General features: G+C 32.6%; 2 protein-coding genes across 2 annotated transcripts in view; one reads left to right on the top strand and one right to left on the bottom strand.

The window, feature by feature from the left end:
* LOC149906442 (dietary and metabolic glutamate transporter-like) overlaps positions 1-21,772 on the bottom strand; it is a 245,487-nt gene that overhangs the window by 107,057 nt on the left and 116,658 nt on the right. The window lies entirely within an intron of this gene.
* The window catches only part of LOC149906449 (uncharacterized), a 51,264-nt gene that overhangs the window by 8,768 nt on the left and 20,724 nt on the right, over positions 1-21,772 (top strand). Inside the window, exons 2-3 of the mRNA XM_090104838.1 lie at positions 10,370-10,559; positions 16,555-16,725. Coding sequence (XP_089960964.1) covers positions 10,379-10,559; positions 16,555-16,725 — 352 coding nt within the window. The 5' untranslated portion in view covers positions 10,370-10,378. The remainder of the gene's footprint in view (positions 1-10,369; positions 10,560-16,554; positions 16,726-21,772) is intronic.

Genomic DNA, 21,772 nt, shown 5'->3' with positions numbered 1-21,772 from the left:
TACAATCACTCAATTCAAATGTCATAAAGATGGTAAATGAAAATTGACGTAGTTCTTGAAATTTATGGAGAAATGTATAGGTAATAGGATAAATTTTATTTAATACTTTGCCAATTTATATGAATATGTTTCTAATGCTGACTTTGTTCCATATGCAATTATTAAAACATGTAGATACTTTAAAAGATAAAATCAAAAGTTATCATAGTACTTTTTAAATCCTTAAATTCTCACTGCGTATACGGACGGAGACATAATATATTATAATAATATGTCTCCGTTCAACAAACTTTTACATTCTTACATTTTTTTTTTCTGAAAAAATATTTACTTACAATATAATATTCAATACTTTTCATAGCTTTTAACCAAATTTTTAAGAAAAGTTTAAAATAGCAAAATCTGTTATCTACAAAGACTTGGATCAGTTTCGTATAAAAAACATGCGTTAACTAATGATATTTCTCTCTACTGGAACCACATTTTGTTCAACACATTGTCATTTTAAAATAGATTGTTGCGCGGTAAAAAGTTTTTATTAGATTGCGTATATTGGTATTCTGTCCTGGCATGTTGTGTTCGGGTTTACAGTTTTTACAATTTCCTATATTCCCGCATACACTGATGTCATTAGACACAAGATCCAAAAGTTATATTAAGATGAAGTCATGATATATTTAAAGGTTTGGTATTTTTGAGCTAGCTTATGTTTTAAAGTGACACTGTTTTCAAAGACAAATTTGTTTGCGAAGAATAATTTTAAGTATTCAAAATTAATTGTTATCAGGAAAAAGTTAATATTTAAAATACTATGGAAATATAATTTTTTCGAATATAATTATTAGCAGCACGTGGTCTACTAGAAATAAGAATATACCATACACTCATTAGTAAAGAGTAAAGACTATTTTTAATTTTAAAAGCGATTCAATTTCAGAAAGTTGTAAAGTGCTTTTTTTTCATTGTATGTCTTGCTAATTGAAAAATGCTATAAATTTAGAATTTACTCGTGGCTTGATTTGTTTTGTGGAATCTGAAGAACGTATTTTTACTGTGAATTCAATTAAATTTTATTTGCAAGCTTTCTCCTAGTTCGGCAAAAGTAATTAATAACTTTCAATACTTACCTAGAAAATAATTTACTATTGTCAGTATAATTAGTTACACACACATCAATATTTTTCTCGATTCTGGACTTATTCTGAACGTGTTATTTTATTTGTCGCATATGTGTGAGTAATGTGTTAATTTATGAAATATCAATCTAGCCTGAATCATAACATATTATATATTATGCGGTCCGTCCCGGCTTCGCCCGTGGTACAAGTTTATTATTTATTTTATTTTATTATTTAAGTTTATGTTTTCTCAAAATAAGAACCATCTTCGTAATTCAAGAAATATTATAAAAAAATTAACGAAATCGCTTCAGCCGTTCTCGAGCTTTGCGCTTATACCAATACATTAAGCGATTCATTTTTTATTATATAGAAGATTATAAAATAAATACTGAGTAAACACGAATTACCAATAACTTTATTCGTTTGAAAACAAATAAATCACGAGGCGCTATTCGAACTCCATTTGTCGCCACGCCATTAATTCCGGAATATTATAGTCGCCAATGAAAGACGTTATAAATGTTATAAACACACCTAGGGAACGTTTATTAATCTTTCTTTTAGCTTCTATTTTTATTGCTTGTGTATTGATATATATTGTTTTAGATGTGATGTGCAAAATCTTGAATAGGTAATTATTTTTATAATTATCTACTTGTAGCTGAAAAATTATCCAATGTTCCATTGATATGCATGTTTTTAGACCAAGATGACCTTCTGTCACGTATTAAGGTATATTAACTCATAATTTCTTTGCCTTTTTTGAGGAAAAATAAATAAAAATGCAATTAACTAGGACAATTATTTAGAAAAAAAACAACCTGTAGAACATTATTTTGTCATTAAATTATAAATGTTTTGCTATGAAATGAACGTTGATATAAAATACTGCACATAGTCATTCAACACGATGACGCTAATTAAATCATAAATAGCCTCTTAACTAATGAATTAAATATTAATTCTGAGAAAATCTTGAATACGAAGTTAACAAAACTCACAAAGAGGAAAAAAGCGCTTTTATGTCCTCCTAATTTCTGAACAAATTTAAATTTAGAGAAGTTAGTACACAATGGACTTAAATTAGTAATTACAATGATTGTATAAAAGGCTTTTGGTGTGGAATTAAAATCATTATCGAGTATGTAATGTACTAGCTGTGCCTCGTGGTTTTACCCGAAGTGCTCCGCTCGTGTTGGTCTTAGTGTGATTATATAAAACCTGTAGCCTACCTCGATAAATGGGCTATCTAACATCGAAGAATTTTTAAATCGGACCAGTAATTCCTGAGATTAGCGCGTACAAATAGCTGATAAACTCTTCAGTTTTATGATACCTATTAGTATAAGATGTGTGATTATCATCCATCCATAAGCATTTTAATAAGTGTTATGATGTTAATTAAATGAAGTTTTGAAGCAGAAAGATTTACCTCGAACGAAGAAAATTAAAAGAATGTAGAATAAACCTTATAACCTTCTACATTTGTATTTTCATGAGGTTCTGGCATTGTATGAAATGCAATGCAATGTAATTAAAAATAGTTACAAATTACAATACTTTGATGTTTTATCAGATAAGATTGCTGTTTTCCATATTTTATGACACTGCTAAACATTAAGTGTACCAATGATAAATAAAAATAATATATGAATTTTCACTAATTCTAAAGATATAAATAAAATAAATTCCTGCAGACGTCGTGTCATTACAATCGAACCACATTAATTTAGAAGCACTACACACATTAAAACATTTGCAATCCAATATTAATATAATCCTTTGAAGGCATTAATTGCTAATTACGCTCGTCATAGTACGTGCTTCTACGATAGCTAGAAGGGGTTCAATTTTGTGGCAAGTCATGTGTAAACAGGCAACCGTCGCCAGGCGTCTCGACGCCCTAGCGCGGTCTTAGACGTGAATAAATAAAACAATATTGACCCCCAGTACTTATTATTTAAGTGCTTTTGCCCAGAGTATAACGATGTAGAATTTGAATTAAGCGGCGCTGTTTATTGTGTGCTGCATCTATGCTGTCACTAGACAAGTTGCGTCAATTCTTTTATTCAAGGATTCGTAGTCTTTAATTTTGTAGCTGTCATGTTCTGTATTGATACCAAGCTTTCTGATTTTGTAGTTTGTAACTCAAAACTTTTCAAATATAATGCACTTGAAGCATACACTCGTGTATTTCGCGATAAATATTAAATACTAGATTTCCGCCCGCGGCTTCGCCCGCGTTTTCAAAGGAAAACCCACATAGTTCCTGTTCCCGTGGGATTTTCGATAAAACTTATCCTATTTGTTAATCCAAGTTACCCTCTATATGTGTGCTAAATTTAATTGTAATCGGTTCAGTAGAATTTGCGTGAAAGAGTAACAAACACACACACATCCTCACAAACTTTCGCATTTATAATATTGGTAGGATAGTAGAAATTTACAATATCCACCTTATTTAATATGGAGGGAAAATGTATACGCACGGACTTATGTACTTGTACCTACGTATTAGTTAGAGCAATAGTTACATAAGACCGTTCGAAATCTCACCCTGAAAATTAATTCGAATATTGATTTCTCGTACAAGCCCAAAGTCACGTGTATCGTTCCTATTAATACAAAGTAATTGAAACTTGGTCGTCGGAAGAGCGCGTAACTGTTACGAATATGCGCAACCGTCTAACAAATTTGTACTGTCTTATATTTAGATGTAACGTGGTCATCGTCATTTTACTGTTTCCGAGCTTACATTTTATTATCGTTTACGTTGCCTGCTTCACAATAAATACGAAATATCATGCAATAAACCTGGGTGACGTTTGACGTTTCCGTTGTTTACTTGTTTGTAGATTTTCTGCTAATTTTCCGGTGTAAATACCTAAAATGTATACCTAGCACTGTTTTCCCTGTTGAGTTCTTAGAGTTGAGTTGTATCGAATTTACTAATCAATAGCTTTCTTTTGCCATAGACAACTATACTGGTCAAGTAGGGTCAAGTATTCATTAGTGGATGTCAAAAAAATATTTTACCATAACCAAGCATAACATGTGCAATTTTGCATCGACAGGACGCGATACTGTCAAACGTTTTTTGTCATTTAAACAATGAAGGTTAAAAACTTAGCCTATGCATAATAAGAACTCAGTGATAGTTAATCACGTCATCATTACTTCATTATCAACTATAATGCCTCAAATTACCTGTCTGATTACATTGTAACAATGTGCCGTGTAAATTTAGCCGGGTAATTTTAGACAGATTATGCCCATAGGCTAACATCATCCTATCTCGTAATTAAGCGGTAGTTTCATATAACTAGTTGCATAATAACTAAGCTTGCATGTGAACTATTAAACGTTATCCATTACTTTTACCATTAATTTTAATTGTTTCATAACTCGTCTATTGGTATAATAATCATACAATCGTGTCAAAGATAATGAGTCATCCTATAAAAATATATATCAAAAAACAAAGGCCATGAAAAGGAGAAATATAAACAAGAAATGCTGTTGTAAAATACATAATAGTCGAGAAATGGTTATAATATTAGGTACAATATGGCTTCTTGACAGAGGTTCTTGAGCATTTTGGTCCTTTTCATTTAGGATGATTCCTGTGACACTTCATCGTGTTCCGAATTACGTATTTTATATTTAAAAAGTCAAAATAATTTTAGTGCATAATATTTTTATTTTATGGCGGCATTATTACCAAAAATATAAAAATGAAACATCTTAAGCTTATAAATCAAAAACAGTATTGTTTAGTTTAATATAATGAAAAATAAAATAAAATAACACAAAAATATAATACCTACGCAATTCGTGTACATGAAATGGATCGTTGAAAAATCATAGAGTTGGAAAATCATATAATCGGCGCCCATCTTGTGATCGTTTGTCAATCGAGTCAATCGTCTGTACGAGTACGTCAGCCTTGTATACAAGTTGCATTTTTATATTGATACTTTACGTGGTATTCTGTTATTTTTACTAATTGTTACTGTTGACTTTTTGTTGCTGTTGTTTGCTAAGTTTCCTTAGTTAATTGTTGGCGAAATGCCGAAAAAACTAATTTTGGTACTTTATTCAAATCGATTTCATTTCCATATAGAATATTATCGATTATCGGAAACAATTGATACGATTTCAGTAACCGACATCTCTACACGTGTCAATAATCGATGTGTCACAGAAATCATCTTAGGTGGAAAGGACTATAAAAGAGACAACGATGAATATTCATCGATATTTCGAAATTGTTATTGAAATATATTTTATATGGGTATCTACTATCTACACCCAATATTTTCACGTACCTCATAAGCATATTATTTTATCGTATAAATTTGGTGCATAATATCGCTATGTCATCTGCCCACAAAAAGCTTGGCAAGCACTACCACAGAGAGTTATTAAAAATTGATAATTACTGAGGTCACCAGCAGAGTAACTGCAAAATGGACTCTATTCTTTGCAGTTAAGTTACATTGTGCAAAAATATTACTATAACCCAGACCCCAGTAAATGTATATTTATTGAAGCCTTTACTGACAAGCAGTATTCCATAACGACTACTCAGGATATTAAAATACACGACTATAGCACTTATTAGCATGAATCGTAAAACCGTGACGTCAACCTTTATGCAAAGTGAGCCAAGGAAACTTTTCATGTAAAACGGTTTTGCTGTATACATATTATTATTCTTCTTTGTAACTAGATTTTTATGAGAGCACTCTGAGGTTAGTGTCCGTCAATCAATGTAAACTTGAACAAACTTTACGAATTTAAACAAAGTTTTAAAGTTAGATTGTTTCTTTGTGTTCCTTCATCGTGTTAGCGTCTCTTTGGTGTCTCTGGATATATTTGAATGTCACAAAATATTATTTATTTAACGAGAACGAACGAGAAGTTTCTATAGTTAGAACAAGTTAGTGTTAGTAATGAACTTCATCTACTACTCATAATATATTTTTTAAATTCTTAAATAAAGTTAAATAAAATAAAAATAATACATTATTTCCTGTACACAATATACATTGTTCATTTAGTACAAATCTGGGTGCAATTGGCGAACGTCTGAAACCCATAACCACTACATTATGTTTACAAACTATATATAATTGAGGCGTTGAATATGTGTGAATTAGACGGATAAATGTTCTAGGTACTTGGTGGGTTTGAATAGAGTTATCCATGCTATTAATAAGAGTCTTTATATGTTTGCAATGAAAGCTTCTTACAAAACGCATGAGTCTAAAATTTACGGAGTAGCTAACTGATACTCTGAACGGGATAAAAGAGAATATAATCTATATATATAAAACTCAAAGGTGATTGATATAGTGATCTATCAACGCACAGCCCAAACCACTGGACTTATCGGGCTGAAATTTGGCTTGCAGGTAGATGTTAGGACGTAGGCATCCGCTAAAAAAGGATTTCCCGAAATTCTTGCGGGAACGGGGAAAAACGGGGATGCACGTACAAAGTCGTGGGCGGAAGCTAGTATTATGATAAACCTTAAATTACAAAAAAAATCAGTATTAAAAAACTACTGAAGGTACTACTCAACCTTTAATATTGCTCCAAATTAATGTAAGTCTGAATAACAATAAAAAAAGAAACGTCAAACGATAATTTAAATTTGAATGGAATTAAAGCTTTATTATGAATTTCATTTCAAGAATATTAAAATTATTATTGGATCCATGAAATATAACGTTCCGAAAAGGTTCCGAAGAACAAAAGACTTGGAGATGGATGCGACGCGAGCTGTCACTGTTAAATACAAAAATCTCACAATTTTCAGTTACTGCACGTTTGAAACTGTTTAAAATTGGAACGTGAATGTTCTAGATTTGAAAAAAGTAAATAGGTATGGAATGAAAAAATAAACTAGCAGATCTAGAGCTTATCTAGAGAATCAAAATTGTACAATCAATGAAATGAAATATGATAACGTTGTAAGTGGTTAACGATTGAACTTTTAATCCAAAAAATTTAAATCAAATATATGTACCAATACTAATAACTATTCAAAGCTGATGAAAAAAAAGTTGAAAGCTCCTCCGTAACGGCTTGACCCATTTTATTATATTTTGTGTATATACGCGGTAGGCATGAGAATCTAATCTAAAACTAATATACCTAAGTGACATGGCAAAACAACACTTGCTGGGTCAGGACTCAGGTTAGCAACTGAATAATAAAAAAATCGATATGTGAAAGAACATGTGTACGGAGTCACGAAACTTTACACAAAGTGTGATAGACACTTTTACTCAATATCAGAAAACTTTCTTGTTGTCTTTATTAGAAAACTAGCGGTCCGCCCCGGCTTCGCCCTGTTTACGTTTTCTCTACATAAAAACCATCCTCGTACTTCAAGGAATATAATAAAAAAAGAATTATCGAAATCGGTTCAGCCGTTCTCGAGTTATGCGCTTACCAACACATTTTGCGATTCATTTTTATATATAAAAGAAGATATAGAACTTGCTATTGTTTTTTTATGAATTCGTATAGTAACGAAGTATTCGATTGAGGTATTTTATAGGTAAATAGTTGTTAAGGTCAGGTTGTAACGAGATTAGCATTTATCGGATAGCAAATCAAATGCGATGAAGCGTGAGCAAAAAGCTAGATAGTAAATAGTAAAATATTCGAATAAATAGTATTATATTTCGTATAATAGATTAATATTATAACACTCTATATCCAAACTCCTCTAATATACCTATATTAATGAGTTTCGTACTTAGAACGTTTCGTATCATCATTAAATAAATATGTTTCACGCTCGATCTATAAATTCCTTTGATATTGCGAGATGTTATTGCTATATTATTCAAGTGATACTACAGCACTGTACATGTTATTCTAGGTGGGGAGTAATAATAGAAAAATGTCCAAGAACAAATGTGCGAGCCGTGACCAGGGAAATATCACAAATTTTCTAGACACGATACTCTCATTTCTCATTTATATTGTCCATGAGCGTATAGAATTGAAATTACGGCATCTGTATTAATAATACCACATTTGCTATTCAAATTTGAATGATCAAACTGCGAAATGTGAAGGGTATGAATATATTTTATATATGGTTTATTATATTGTTTTACGTTCAATCACGTTAGCATAATGACCTACAGCATTAGATTGCAGTCATTGCTTAGTTTACTGCTTTGTTTATATCTTGCTATAGTTACGACTTCCAAACTATAGAAATGTGATAAAAATAGCAAAGAAGGATGCGTTTTAAATTTTTATTTATGTAATACTTTTCTCCTAATTATAGTTAGGGACAAAGTAACTAATTAACGTGAAACGACTGCAACGCCAGTTAAAGATAACAATGCAAGCACTGACACATTTAGGGCCGATTTTTCAATGCCCAGATAAACAGCTAGATAGACTTTATTCTTCAGTTAACAAAATATTCAATTTTTCAATAGACGAATAGGACTTATCTATCGAATAACTACGTTATTTGAGGAATAAATCTATTTGCCGCTCCAACGGCCAGATAGCGCACTATTCGACGGTTAGGCGTTTGAGTTGACAACTGTCGCGTCAAATTTGGGATATTTTCGGATGTCATAACATAGAGCGTAGAATTATTAACAATTCTTTCTATATAATTATTATCAATTAAAAACATATTGAAATTGATGTTTTTGATAGTACTGATGACCATGCCATTGAAAATTTGCCGAACGCTGCCTTTAAGTATGTCGTTTCCATTGTAAAATATATAAATTGAAACACAAATTTAACCAAACTCTTTACTCGAATCAAAACAACAATCAACAATCATAGAAGACAAGAGCAATACAAGACAAACTTAAAATGCACTCCTGACGTGAGTCATAATGACGGTTGTTGACAAATTGCAAGAGTTGACTCTATCCCGCTCTAACCTGACTAATTTAATATGTTTGTTTCGCCACTCCAAGAGCAGAGCTGCCAATATGGAAATATTTGGTCAGATAGTTATTCATCAAATAAATCACGATTGAAAAATAGGCGAGCCGTTATGAGTTAGATAAATAATTGAATAAATCTATTCGAGGGGTAGTTATTAGACTGTTTATCTCGAGATTGAAAAATCGGCCCTTAGGGACTTAAGTCACAGATTAGATACTAGCTTAGGTGCAAGTTTAGTTTGTGTACGTTGTCTTGATTTTTACACTAGCTGTCCACCCGTGGATTCGCAGCGTCTAAAACTTAATAAATGTGTATAATGCCTTCCTCGAAAAGAGGGTCTTTGTTTTATAAAATAATATGTACACAGACATTGGAACTGTCAATAATTTCCCTATAAACTAATCTAAAATTATAATATTATATTCCTAGCTATTCAATAAATCAGAAAGGGATAATTTGTATCATACTATGGGACTTTGGTACTTGTCGGTCCTTTGTTAAGACTACGAAACTAATTACGAATTCAATCTTATTGGACAGTTGGGAATTACTTCGACTTCTGGGTGAAATCGGTAGGTAATAAGTTTTCGAATTTCGCTTTAATTATGCATGAGAAGTGACCAATGTAATTAATTTATAGTAGAAGGTTTTTAAGCAAAAGGAGTCGAAGTAATTCGCAATACTGCGTAAATTATTATCTACTAATGTGAATCAAAGTGGTTTAGTAGTTTTTGCGTGAACAAGTTAACTCCTTCATGCAAACTTTCGAATTTATAAAGTTGTTTGTTATTTAAAGAAGGCTAATATTGGAGGTCAAAAATATATTTTCATATCCATACTAGTATCATTTTCACTACTTTAATATAGTATGTCACCTATGATTAACATAAACATTATTAATTGGACACATAGTGCGAACACGCAATCTCAGCGATTGTCTTCTGGTATATTGTATAATCGATATTGACCCAACTACCCTCACTTTGTTAATATTCATAGTCATATTGACTAAATGTGATTTATTGTCAACTATCTCGAAGTTACGTAGAATCGTATTATATCAACCAAGTTTCTGTTCATTAAATCTTCTGTATCTATTAAGAACAGTAGATCATGTTAGTTACAGCGATTTTAACTTAATAATATGACAAAATTGATTTTAATGATTTTTGGTTTGTTAGATTTATGAATGCTTGGATTCTTAAGTATGTATTCTAAGTTTGGATTAGAGAATAAGGTCTATACCCAGGCCGAGCTGAGGCATGAGGAATTTCTACCAACATTCAATACTTACTTCATTCCAGGTCACAATCATGGAGACAGACAAAATGTCAACCGCCTCGTCAGTAGGCGCTGAGCGGCGACCACTGATGCAAGCTCTAGTGATCGAGAGGCGTATTCTCTTCGGGTGCACTATCCTGGTGGGACTGTGCACCTTTGTGTGGATATCTGCTGTGTGCACTGAGAAGTGGGTTCATGTTACGAGTACTAATGGTAAGTTTGACTAGAAGAGCACATATTAATTTGGACGAAATTTTGCTTGAAATTACCATTAGGTTTTCATATCATATGATAAGGGTAATGCTATAAAACTAGCATTCACAATTTTACAAGCTTTTTAAATGAGGAACCCGTCTCGTGATCGAACTTTTTCTGTTCATTATAAATTTCTTACTTTCCAAAACATTCCCAGTTCTCTGCAACATATATTAATCTATACCTATACTATATCCAAGGAATATGACCAAATGCAGTCAAAACTAATTGATGCGTTGAATTATTATTACCACCAGCTTTCACTGGTTCGCTGCCAAAGATAGACCAGACAAGATACATATCTCAAGATATCACTCACTTCGCGCAGTTACCAGCCATTATCATTAATTTTGTGCCAACATTGCATTCCACCTCATTAAGATTTTGGTTTATTATTTTGACATTGCTTTTTTATGAATAGATCTTAACCATTTTAAAATAGTGTCAACAACCATTAAATTATTTAGGCAATGTTATTTTGCAGACAATTTTAAAACAAATAACTAATGCCCATAACTGTAAACTTTTCGTGAATTATTCACAAGAAATAGCAAACAGAAAGCTCTTTACATAAAGTTTGGAATTTCATATTCAGGTGAACTACTGTATTTGCGAATAACTTTGTTGATGCTACTTCGAATTTTCAATTTGTCCAAATGTCGCATTATTCGTGTAATTTTGCAATAAACGTACGTTCTGTCAAATTACCATACAGTTAATAAAATATTGGCTTCACATGCCAACTCGTTATATTACATTACTTTATTAATTATAGTTGACATATTATTACCACTGCGAATGCTATGACCATAGGCTATGACGGATTAGTACACCGTAATTTTATTAATTAGTCTATATTATATCTAACCCCAAATTTTTCGTATTAGCCTACTTGTAGGGCACAATGGAATATTATTTGATATAAATAATAGTATGTAATTATGAAAACTGTTGAAACGGCAAATCCCGTCATAATAGTACGATTTCAGGTCCTTGAATTCACCAATGTGCTTTCCAAACTAGATACTAGATTTCTAAGGCTAGAGAGCTTCATAGACTGGCTTAGATGGAAACTGATCCCGCATTCTCATGCAAAATAGGGGCACGACGTTGCGGAAGCTTTCCCTTAATTATTAACTAAAGTGAAGTACCTAAATTATTATATGCATACAATTCCTTGGTATAATATCCAAACGCGATGAAAGAACTAACTAATTGATAGCTCGGAGCCTTGATCGATCGCGTCACTTCCTTTAATCTCATCCACTTACACTTCTATCATCCTTAATTGGAACGCAATCCGATCACTTCACAATTATTGGTGCCCCAGTTTTATTGGCGTCCTGAGGTTTATTTGTATAACTTGACAGAAAAACAATCTTCTTATTTATGGTACAAATGCGAAAGTAACTTTGTCTGTCTGTCTGTCTCTTCTTCACACCTTAACCACTGGACCAATTCTCAATCAGCACAGTTCGATACTATTTGTAACGTCTTACCTATCATCTATATACTAGGTACTTACTCATATTTCATGTCGATACAGGGAAATTTCAGTTTAGTTATTACGACCGCAACATATTGAAGTTCTAAAATCCATTTCATTACGAAATAACGTCAAACAAGCAAATGCTTGCCATCAGTGGAATTTTTAAAGCCACTTTTTACAATTGGCTTGACTGCTGACCGTAAACAGTGTAACGATAAACTCGTCTCTGTAAAGGGAAGTTTTCATACAACAGTAATGGGTAACATAGTAGAAGAAATGCCAGCATTGGAATTCAGAGATAGTTCTATTTTTCATATCTTTATTGCTTGCTAGACTTTCACTGCCAGGTAATAAAGTTAATATATCGAATGAAAAAAAATTATTCATTTAGAGTCCCATCATTTGCAATTAGTGTATTCCCAAAATAACTCTTGATCAGCACTTTTGCTGATTAGATTATTCAACGCCCTTTTTTTTTGAAAGAAAAAAATACTTACAATTATAATGTCTTTTCTAATTGGCGTTTTAATAGGCATAGGCATTAAAATTTGGCAGCCCAGTCTTAGGGTGACAAATCAACATCGAGCTATGCTGCGCTGTACTGCGCTGTGCTGTGTTTGGTCAACTCGCTCGTCTAATATTTTAATGAGGATACAAACAACCCATGCTGTGCTACGCTGTGTGAGGCTACGCTCTGTTTAAAAACGCAGCAGTCTCGAGCGAGGCGCGCTACCCGCCGTGCTGAGCCGCGCTGTGCCGAACTGTGCTATGTTTTTATGGAGCTCTGCCATGTGCGCTGTGTCGAGCTATGCTAGGTTTGGAGCACGCTGCGTGCCCCTCCATTGCCGCATTAAATTCATTAAAATTTTCCTTTTTTTTCACGTATGGTGTGAGGTAACAAGCTACCGTGACTGGACTCTTTTAACGACAAAATAACACATAAAATATCCATATCCGCTTCTTCTTCACTTTCATCTTCATCGGATTCAACTATGTCGTAATGTTTACGTTTTTTTGAAAATAGGGTCATATTTGACGAGATAAACGACTACACGAGCTGCTGATTATTTTATACTGAGCTAGATTGTTAACCTTCCTATACTCGCGCCAATTTTTGTAACACCTATACTCGCGCACGGTGTCACAGACCGATAGTGTTTACCCCTACACTATATATATTTACTAAGAAAACCGAAAACTATAACAATTTTTTTAAAGTTTAGGATGTACTGAAACAATATAGTATTGATCATACTTAGTCTTTTAATTATTTTACTGACTTATAGTCTATAACAAATCAGTCCTCGAATTTGAGATGTTTTTCTTAAGTACTAGGGAAAACTAAATTAAAAACAGAACTTCTTTTTCAAAACAAAATAAACTTCTAAGTAATAATAATAAACATATCAAAGCACATATTTATCTATGTTTGGCTTAGTTTTGAGCCTTGCCTGTCCATCTTTTCCCAAGTAAAAATCACGGGAACTTCAGATATCTCTTCATTGTCATCGTCTTGCTCGGTGTCGTATGTCTCTTCTTGTACCTCCACGTTGTCTTCCACCTCACTGTCATTTTCGTCTTCATAGCAGAACCAGAACTTGATTCTTCCAGCAACAATCTGATTTGATCATCGTTCATTTTGACATGAAGTATGGCCTAAAAAATTGGTCAAAATATAATTTAGAGCAACATTCATACATATATTTTACTATACATACTTCATAAAGTATACAGTCTTAAAAAATATATAAATGTACAAAATATATAATATTAATACTTACACAAAAAGTTGCACCTATACTCGCGTCGGTCTCATGGACCGATTGGCGCCAAATGCTATGATACGTGAACTTCTGCCGACCACGCGACCTGCACTAAAATGAAGTTAGCCCCAAATCTGGAAACTAGCAAGGAACTCGACTTCACAGGATTTACCTGCACAAAATAATTACGAAAATGTGTTTCGTCGGTCTCACAGACCAACGCGCGAGTATAGGTAGTATTAAAAACGTAGCTTAAGAAACACAGCACAGCACAGCGCAGCATCGTTTAATTGTTAAAAAAACGTAGCTTAAGAAACACAGCACAGCACAGCGCAGTACAGCGCAGCATAGCTCGATGTTGATTTGTCACCCTTAACAGCTTCCGACTTCGAAATTTAACCAAGCTATTTCACTAATAAAGTGTCATGGCCCTGTCAAATCTTCTTAATTTATACGAGCAGAGACTTGTTGACGCCGCATTAAAATCTCACGCAGTGGCTTATTAATAATTATAAGTGTATGGCACTCGGGTCGATGTCCGTCGGTCCATTTCTGTTTCAACTTACGAAAAGCGTAAATAATTTGGATATTCCAATTGAACTGCATTGTTTCGGAAATGCATAATATGGTGTAGGCAGTACATTGGTATGATGTTCGAGTACCTAGTCTGTAACTACTTGTTTTGTTTGCGTTGCGTTGCTATTTTAACTTTCTTACTAGGATTTATAACTATTAGGCCCGGATTACGGGTTTACAAGGTATAAGACCAAAAAAATATAAACTAAATCACGAAGTAATAGCTTTTAATTGTTGGAAAAATTTCTGAATTTGCCCTAGTTAGTACCTAGCTTAGTACAGACAAAACGAAAAATATCCTTTTAATATACAAGGACAGTGGATATAATATGGTATAGCTAATTAAGTTACTACTTAAATAGAAATCTTATTAAAATTCCAAAACAATAATATGTTCCAAACACCTGTAGTCTAGTCTAGACTTCTGGTGTTACGGGTATTTATGTACATTTATTTATGTGTTTGATTGATCTCTGTAATTCCTATTTATTCGAATAACATTTATTAGCCCTAATGCAATTTGCTGCCAATGTTTGTTTTATAAATAAATTGAATTCTTTATAGAATTTAACACCGCTTTATATTTTATTAGATTTCTTGAGAGTGAAACGGATATTAACAAGAAAATTTAATTTATTATGAAAACAGACAAGAAACTGGTGCCAAAATTGTTAAGCACGTGGGACATTATTTAAGAACCTAGGTTATATTATAGTGTATTTTATAATTATAACAAATATTAATTCCTTCAATTAGTTTATAGGTCGTTTAATAGCTGGCATAAATTTCGGAAATTTAATTAGTATAAGCGCTTAAAAGAAATAATAATGTTATCTATTTTATGTGATGTGTGTATGATATCTTAATAACCCCAAACGTATGTTGAGATTTAAATCTCTAGCTCTCTAATAAAGCCAGTATTTGTTTAACACACTGATTATTGTATTATTTGTGATTCAAAATAATATGTACGTTTTACTACTTGTTCAGAAAACAGACAAACAAAACTCGAAGAACTCTCTACTCCTACTTTTTATAGGTATTATTTATCAGAATAAGACGACTTATTTTCAAAATTTACCCTAAATGCGTACGATATGTACGCATTAAATTACTACAATTCAGCAGACTCATTATTAACAGACTATCAAAGTAACACCAACAAATTACTCAAAATATTTCGACACAATTTTAAATAAAATCCATACTAATATTATAAATGCGAAAGTAACTCTGTCTGTCTGTCTGTTACTCAATCACGCCATAACTACTGAACCAATTTGCATGAAATTTGGTATAGAGATATTTTGATACCCGAGAAAGGACATAGGCTTCTTTTCCCACGGGAACGGGAACTTTGCGGGTTTCTTTGACTGCGCGGGCGAAGCTGCGGGTGGAAAGCTAGTATGCAAGAAATTTTAGCTTCAATTTCGAATAAAATTCCTAATTGTACAAAACTATAACTTAACTTGTCCAATATCCTGTTAGTTTTGTTTGCTCTGGAAACAAATGCAATTGCACCAAGAGTTTCTCGGTAGCTATTTCTAAAGGCAATACCGAAACTTCGAAAAGTAGATTTATTTAATTACAAAAAGTTGTTCCAACCTCTTCATTCTATTCAGATGAAATGAAATATAAACTTTATTTTACAATACATAAAGACATTCATAAAGATTTATTGTTTGAAAGATGTGTTTTTAGATTTAGTGTCAGCCATATTTTATTTTGAAATATTTCCCTATGGTGAGTTCATATTTACTTAAACTACCGTCCTCTCTTACTAATAATACACAAAAAAATCGGTAAAGCCGTTTCAGAGGAGTTAGGTTACAAACGTTGCGACAAGAAAATTTTATATTTTAGAAATAAAAATGCGACGCTGAACGTTAAACGATGCATCTGTATTGTGTTTCTTCGTTATTAAAACAAGAATTATTAGTTTGAAAACAAAAATCCGTCTGTTTACTTTTTAGTTTTATTATACCTAATGGTATTTTTACGAGCTTTCATTTGATGTTCATATTGACAATAAAACAAATAAGTACGTATCTACTCTCTACAGTAGTTCTGCTTGCGGTGGAGTTTTGAGCATCAAACAAAAATCTTATACTCTTTTCTTTTCCAGGTTTATACATACCGTCAAGAGGTGAATACTTTATGTGGAGTGACTCCGGAGTGTGGCAGATTTGTCGATATGTATTTCGTCCTAAATTAAACCCAGAAAGGGCAAACATCACAACCACTCCGAGACCAATGGATCTCGGGATATCGGGATTGACTGGGGAATATTATACAAGTAAGTTTTCAACTCTGTATTTAAATGAAAAAGACTATAGCAAGAACTTACCTAACTTTTAGTCGACTTCTAATTGTTTAGAATCTAGAGAGCAATATAAAACAATATTCATTTAATAACTGGAAATGAGTCTTCTATTGTTGTAAAAATAAATATTAATTTAACTTGGAATTATTAATATGCGGAGATTACTTGCGAGACAGTTCAAACAGATTCTGACAGAGCACGTGGAAGTATTATTATCTAGGAATTCTCTCGCTGTTTCGTAGCGGATAAAAATATTCAAAGGGAACAGCTAAAATTCAGTCATTTCAGTGAGAAATTACAAATATTGTCGAAATATTTTCGACTACTCTCCTTGAAAATGCTGTCAGATTTCCTTTTGATGAATAATAGTCATCGACAACCTTCTGAAATACAAAATATTTGTTGAAAGAGTGTTGAAAAGAGAAGACATAAGAATATTTATTCACTATGCTAATAAAGTCTTGGTTCTTATAAACAACTAATAAAAATATAAGAATGTTGTAATTGGAAAAGTCTTTGTTTATGTGTTTTTCGTCCTTCACTTTTAGTGAAGTTTTTTCTTTGTGAGTATTGTAACTAATAACAATTCATTCTTGAGCGATAATCATACGGTGTCTATAAAATTTAACGCAACAAAGAATCACTATCCAATACACATACGTCTGATTGTTCGCGGAAGAAGCGACATTCTGTATCGGTGGCTTAATATAAATGTCTCCTCAATTTTTTAACATGATTAAAAAATCCGTTCATTTTCAATATTCCAAATACAACTTTATTATTCGGGCAGGCGTCATAAATTTAACCATCGTATTAATCACCGGACAGTGGTCAACACACATTTCGCTGTATACATTCACTAAGGTCATAAAAACGACTGAACATAATCACTAGCTACCGACAACGGACGTACGTATATAACATCGTAGGCACAAGCGTTAGCGAGTTTATTTTTTCCTGAACCGCCTTCTGTTTTAGCTCACTCAGTAAGTCCATTAGCACCCGCTGGTTTACTTTACTATAATAGCTATTTTCTTTTTTCTCAGAATGAAAATAGAATATCAAATAAACGTGGTTGTCTTAAAATGTTGTGCATTTCTTATTTTAACTATAGGGTACCGTGGGGAATCGCTGGAAATACTAAAGTATTGAAATAAATGTTCTTGGTAACGATTTATCGGTGAATATATTAACGGTGAAATATATGATTGGATTTATCGAAAAACTTTATTCTAGCAATTCCAAATGATTGACTTAATGAATAACATCTTTTAATTCGTATTTTGTAGAGAGAACCTCCTTATTTTTTGTCAGTTGCTATGTATTCGTGTAAATTTTTACAGAAATGATCACTAAAAATAAACGGCAATAAGTTCAAGATCTGTATTAACTTGTAAAGCATAAGTGAACCATTGAATAGTTCAAAAATAGGTATGAGTAGAGTTTTTGTATATCCACTACGTCTTCATAATTTAGCTTGGTTTGCGCAGACGGTAGTTAATGCCATCAATATGTTTACCTATTATTAAGAACACTAACAATACTCCCTAGTAACTGGCTTCATCTGTTTTAAGTTTTTCTAGAAATGACGCATTGCTATATAATATAAGAGCCCACGACGGCCAGACTTTCCTTTCTTTCGGAAAGTTGAAAGTTTCTCTGTATATGTCTCCTATACAGATAAGAACGACCAGCGACTATCAAGTTTGGGTTGTGGTTACTTTGGCAGGAAACAGGTAGTGAAGGTGTATAAAATAGTACCTAACTTTCATTATAGTTTAAAAGCTAAATTTTATATATGTTACTTGGGGACCTATAAAAAGACATTACCTTAAGAGCCAGACAGTTTTCATGGTTCTTACATCTAGCCAGACACATTTAAAAAATAACTAACATATCATCAAATTCACATAACTACCTAAAAGAGTAACAAATATGAAATAACCCACTAAAAACATTAGTTAACTATAATTATTAAAAAAATAAAAGTATAATATATAAGTAATAAAGTTATTACTTATCTTTTACTTAGACTTATGTTGATGGAATTTCACGTATCCCGATGACTTTTTTATTGTGTCATCGAGATACGTGAAATTTCATCAACATAAACCCCCGTAAAAGATAAGTAATAACTTTATTACTTACTAGCAATGCCCTGCGGTTTCACCCGCTTAGATAGCGATATCGTTACAGTGAAAAGTCTACTATAGGTCGGACTATAGGTTTAATTTTTAATCACATGAAAATCACCTTTATCCCGTCCCGCACTACGGCCTTTTTTTTTGTTTTAGTGGGGAAATCTTTCATAGATACCCACGGCCTCCGGGGGAGGGGCCGTGGGTTATGTCGGATTCCTATTTCCTACCGACCAAAACCTCACTGTGTTCCGTCAAGACGCATATTGGTAGAATTCCTCCGTGACCCGCGCACTACGGCCTGCTCGAACAGTATACCTACTATTTTCTGTAGATTGACACTTTTAAAAATTCGTTATATATCTTTTGAATGGAATATCCAATTCTTTTCATTTAAAAAGTATTTTGCTGGTATTGAAACAGTCTATAATAAAACATCATTTAATGGGATAAGGATTAATATATGTGTATGGATAACATGGTTTGATTACTGTCGGCACTTCTATTTACTTTGAAAACGTAAAAAAGTTGTTGTAGTAACATAACTACTGAAGATGGACATATGGTATCGCGGACTTTCTTGTAGATATTGATCCATTCTATAATACCGTAGAACATTTTTTTGTTCTATCTTCAATAGATTCCGCAGCGCACGCGATGACAGAAGTTTTATTGAGGATTTTTTTACACCTTGGGTTACATTATTGCATTTTTGGTAAGGATCTCTAATTTTTTTGAAAATGCAATATAGCCTATGTTGCTCAGTAAAGATGCAGCTTTCTAATGGTGAAAGAATTTTTGAAATCGGTCCAGTAGTTTTTGCGTGAAAACCATACATACATACATACATACATACATACATACTTACAAACTTTTCCTCTTTATAATATTAGTATAGATATATTATACTTTTATTTTTTTAATAATTATAGTTAACTAATGTTTTAGTGGGTTATTTCATATTTGTTACGCTTTTAGGTAGTTATGTGAATTTGATGATATGTTAGTTATTTTTTAAATGTGTCTGGCTAGATGTAAGAACCATGAAAACTGTCTGGCTCTTAAGGTAATGTCTTTTTATAGGTCCCCAAGTAACATATATAAAATTTAGCTTTTAAACTATAATGAAAGTTAGGTACTATTTTATACACCTTCACTACCTGTTTCCTGCCAAAGTAACCACAACCCAAACTTGATAGTCGCTGGTCGTTCTTATCTGTATAGGAGACATATACAGAGAAACTTTCAACTTTCCGAAAGAAAGGAAAGTCTGGCCGTCGTGGGCTCTTGATCTAATAGGTTTCACTGTTAGCGGAAATATTTTGGATAATTTGAGCGTTACAAATAGGTCTCTTAAAGCATACAAAAGAACAATATAAAGTAGAATTATGCCACGTTACTTATAGAGCATTCTTATTTGAATAAGTTTAACAAAAACTGATCAAGCTACTTCCATATCTATCTATCGAATAATATACTTCTAGATAACACAAATTATCATAATATAAGTAACACATTCACTCAATCCTTTTCATTTATTTTCTTTATTTCAGAATCACTACCTCCCCTGATCACTCGAATTTATAGCTCTTAGTCATGTACTTGTGACGTGACAATAGTACAATGTTTTCTTGATTTAAATATATATGATAGCATTAGCAACAGAGCTAAATAATTAGTTGATCGCAGATGTATGCCAATTTTGTACGCATTTGTACGCATCTGTACGCATTTTAATTGCACCCATCATCAAATGCTTTTACTTGACAACTCTCAAAGCGAATATCTGTCGATGTTTACATTGATCCTTTCAGTATATGGTTATAATATCACTGAAATTCCGTAGTGGGTATTCAATGCTGAAATTATATTTTACTTAATGCATCGTTGAATTTTACGCAAGAAATCTGAAATTTGAATATTTAATTGAAATACACCGATTTCGCTATTGTTTTTCGATCATGTCGGTAATTTCAAGTTATATGGGGAATCATTTCAGTAATTCTATTATGTGGAACACATTAAATCTAATGCTACACCGAATTCCAGTTGGGCGCCAGAACTATATAAGACGGCTATAAAGTGCATCTAAATATTAATGACAACAAAACTATTAACCGCACAACTAATTGTTGACTCATTAGAATCTCTTGCCAAGTGAGAGGAATAATTGCTATGGAAGCTTATTACTAATGCATGAAAATTGTAATGAATTTGGCTTCATATTAAGATAAGAATGTCCGAAGTCTTAGCTAACATTAAAAATCGAAAAATAGACTTACCTTCAACAATGCTGTATTATAAAATTTAAAATATTATCGAGGTAACTTCATACAGTGCCAAATACACCCCACGTCCGGATAACTTGCAGAAAAACTTTTACACGCTGGTTTTCATTGGTTTCGAGTAGGTACGGCTCGCTTTCTTAAACTTTTCTAACTTTTCGAAAACTTATCTGTTTTTTCATTACCTTACCCATGCTGTTATTACAGCAGCCGAATTAGTAAGCTAAACTCATGTCATGCCAAAAGTATTTTCATTCATAGTTTTGAGATGGAGTTACAATAGCTGAAGAAACTGACTTCTGATACTCAAATCTTAATTAGTGGCCTCATTGTAGCTTAGTAACTCTTATTTTGTTATGCATTTTCTATTTATTTATACAGGGTGTCCCACTGTTGGTATACGCTACGCACTAAGCTCAAAGGAGGTTATAGTTTTGCATACGTTGAGTACGTAAAAAATACTTATAAAATTTCAGACGCATTTATTTACGTGTATTTTTTACGTGATCAGTGTATGCAAAACTACAAGTCCCTTCGCGCTTAGTATACCAATAGTGGGACACCCTGTATACTATGATAAAATAGATAGCTTCATGT

This window comes from Colias eurytheme, chromosome 8, assembly GCF_061535395.1.
Source record: "Colias eurytheme isolate Ceu_HAF_F1 chromosome 8, ilColEury1 Martin Lab GWU primary, whole genome shotgun sequence".
Lineage (NCBI taxonomy): Eukaryota > Metazoa > Arthropoda > Insecta > Lepidoptera > Pieridae > Colias > Colias eurytheme.
This window is presented reverse-complemented; position numbering and strand designations above follow the sequence as displayed.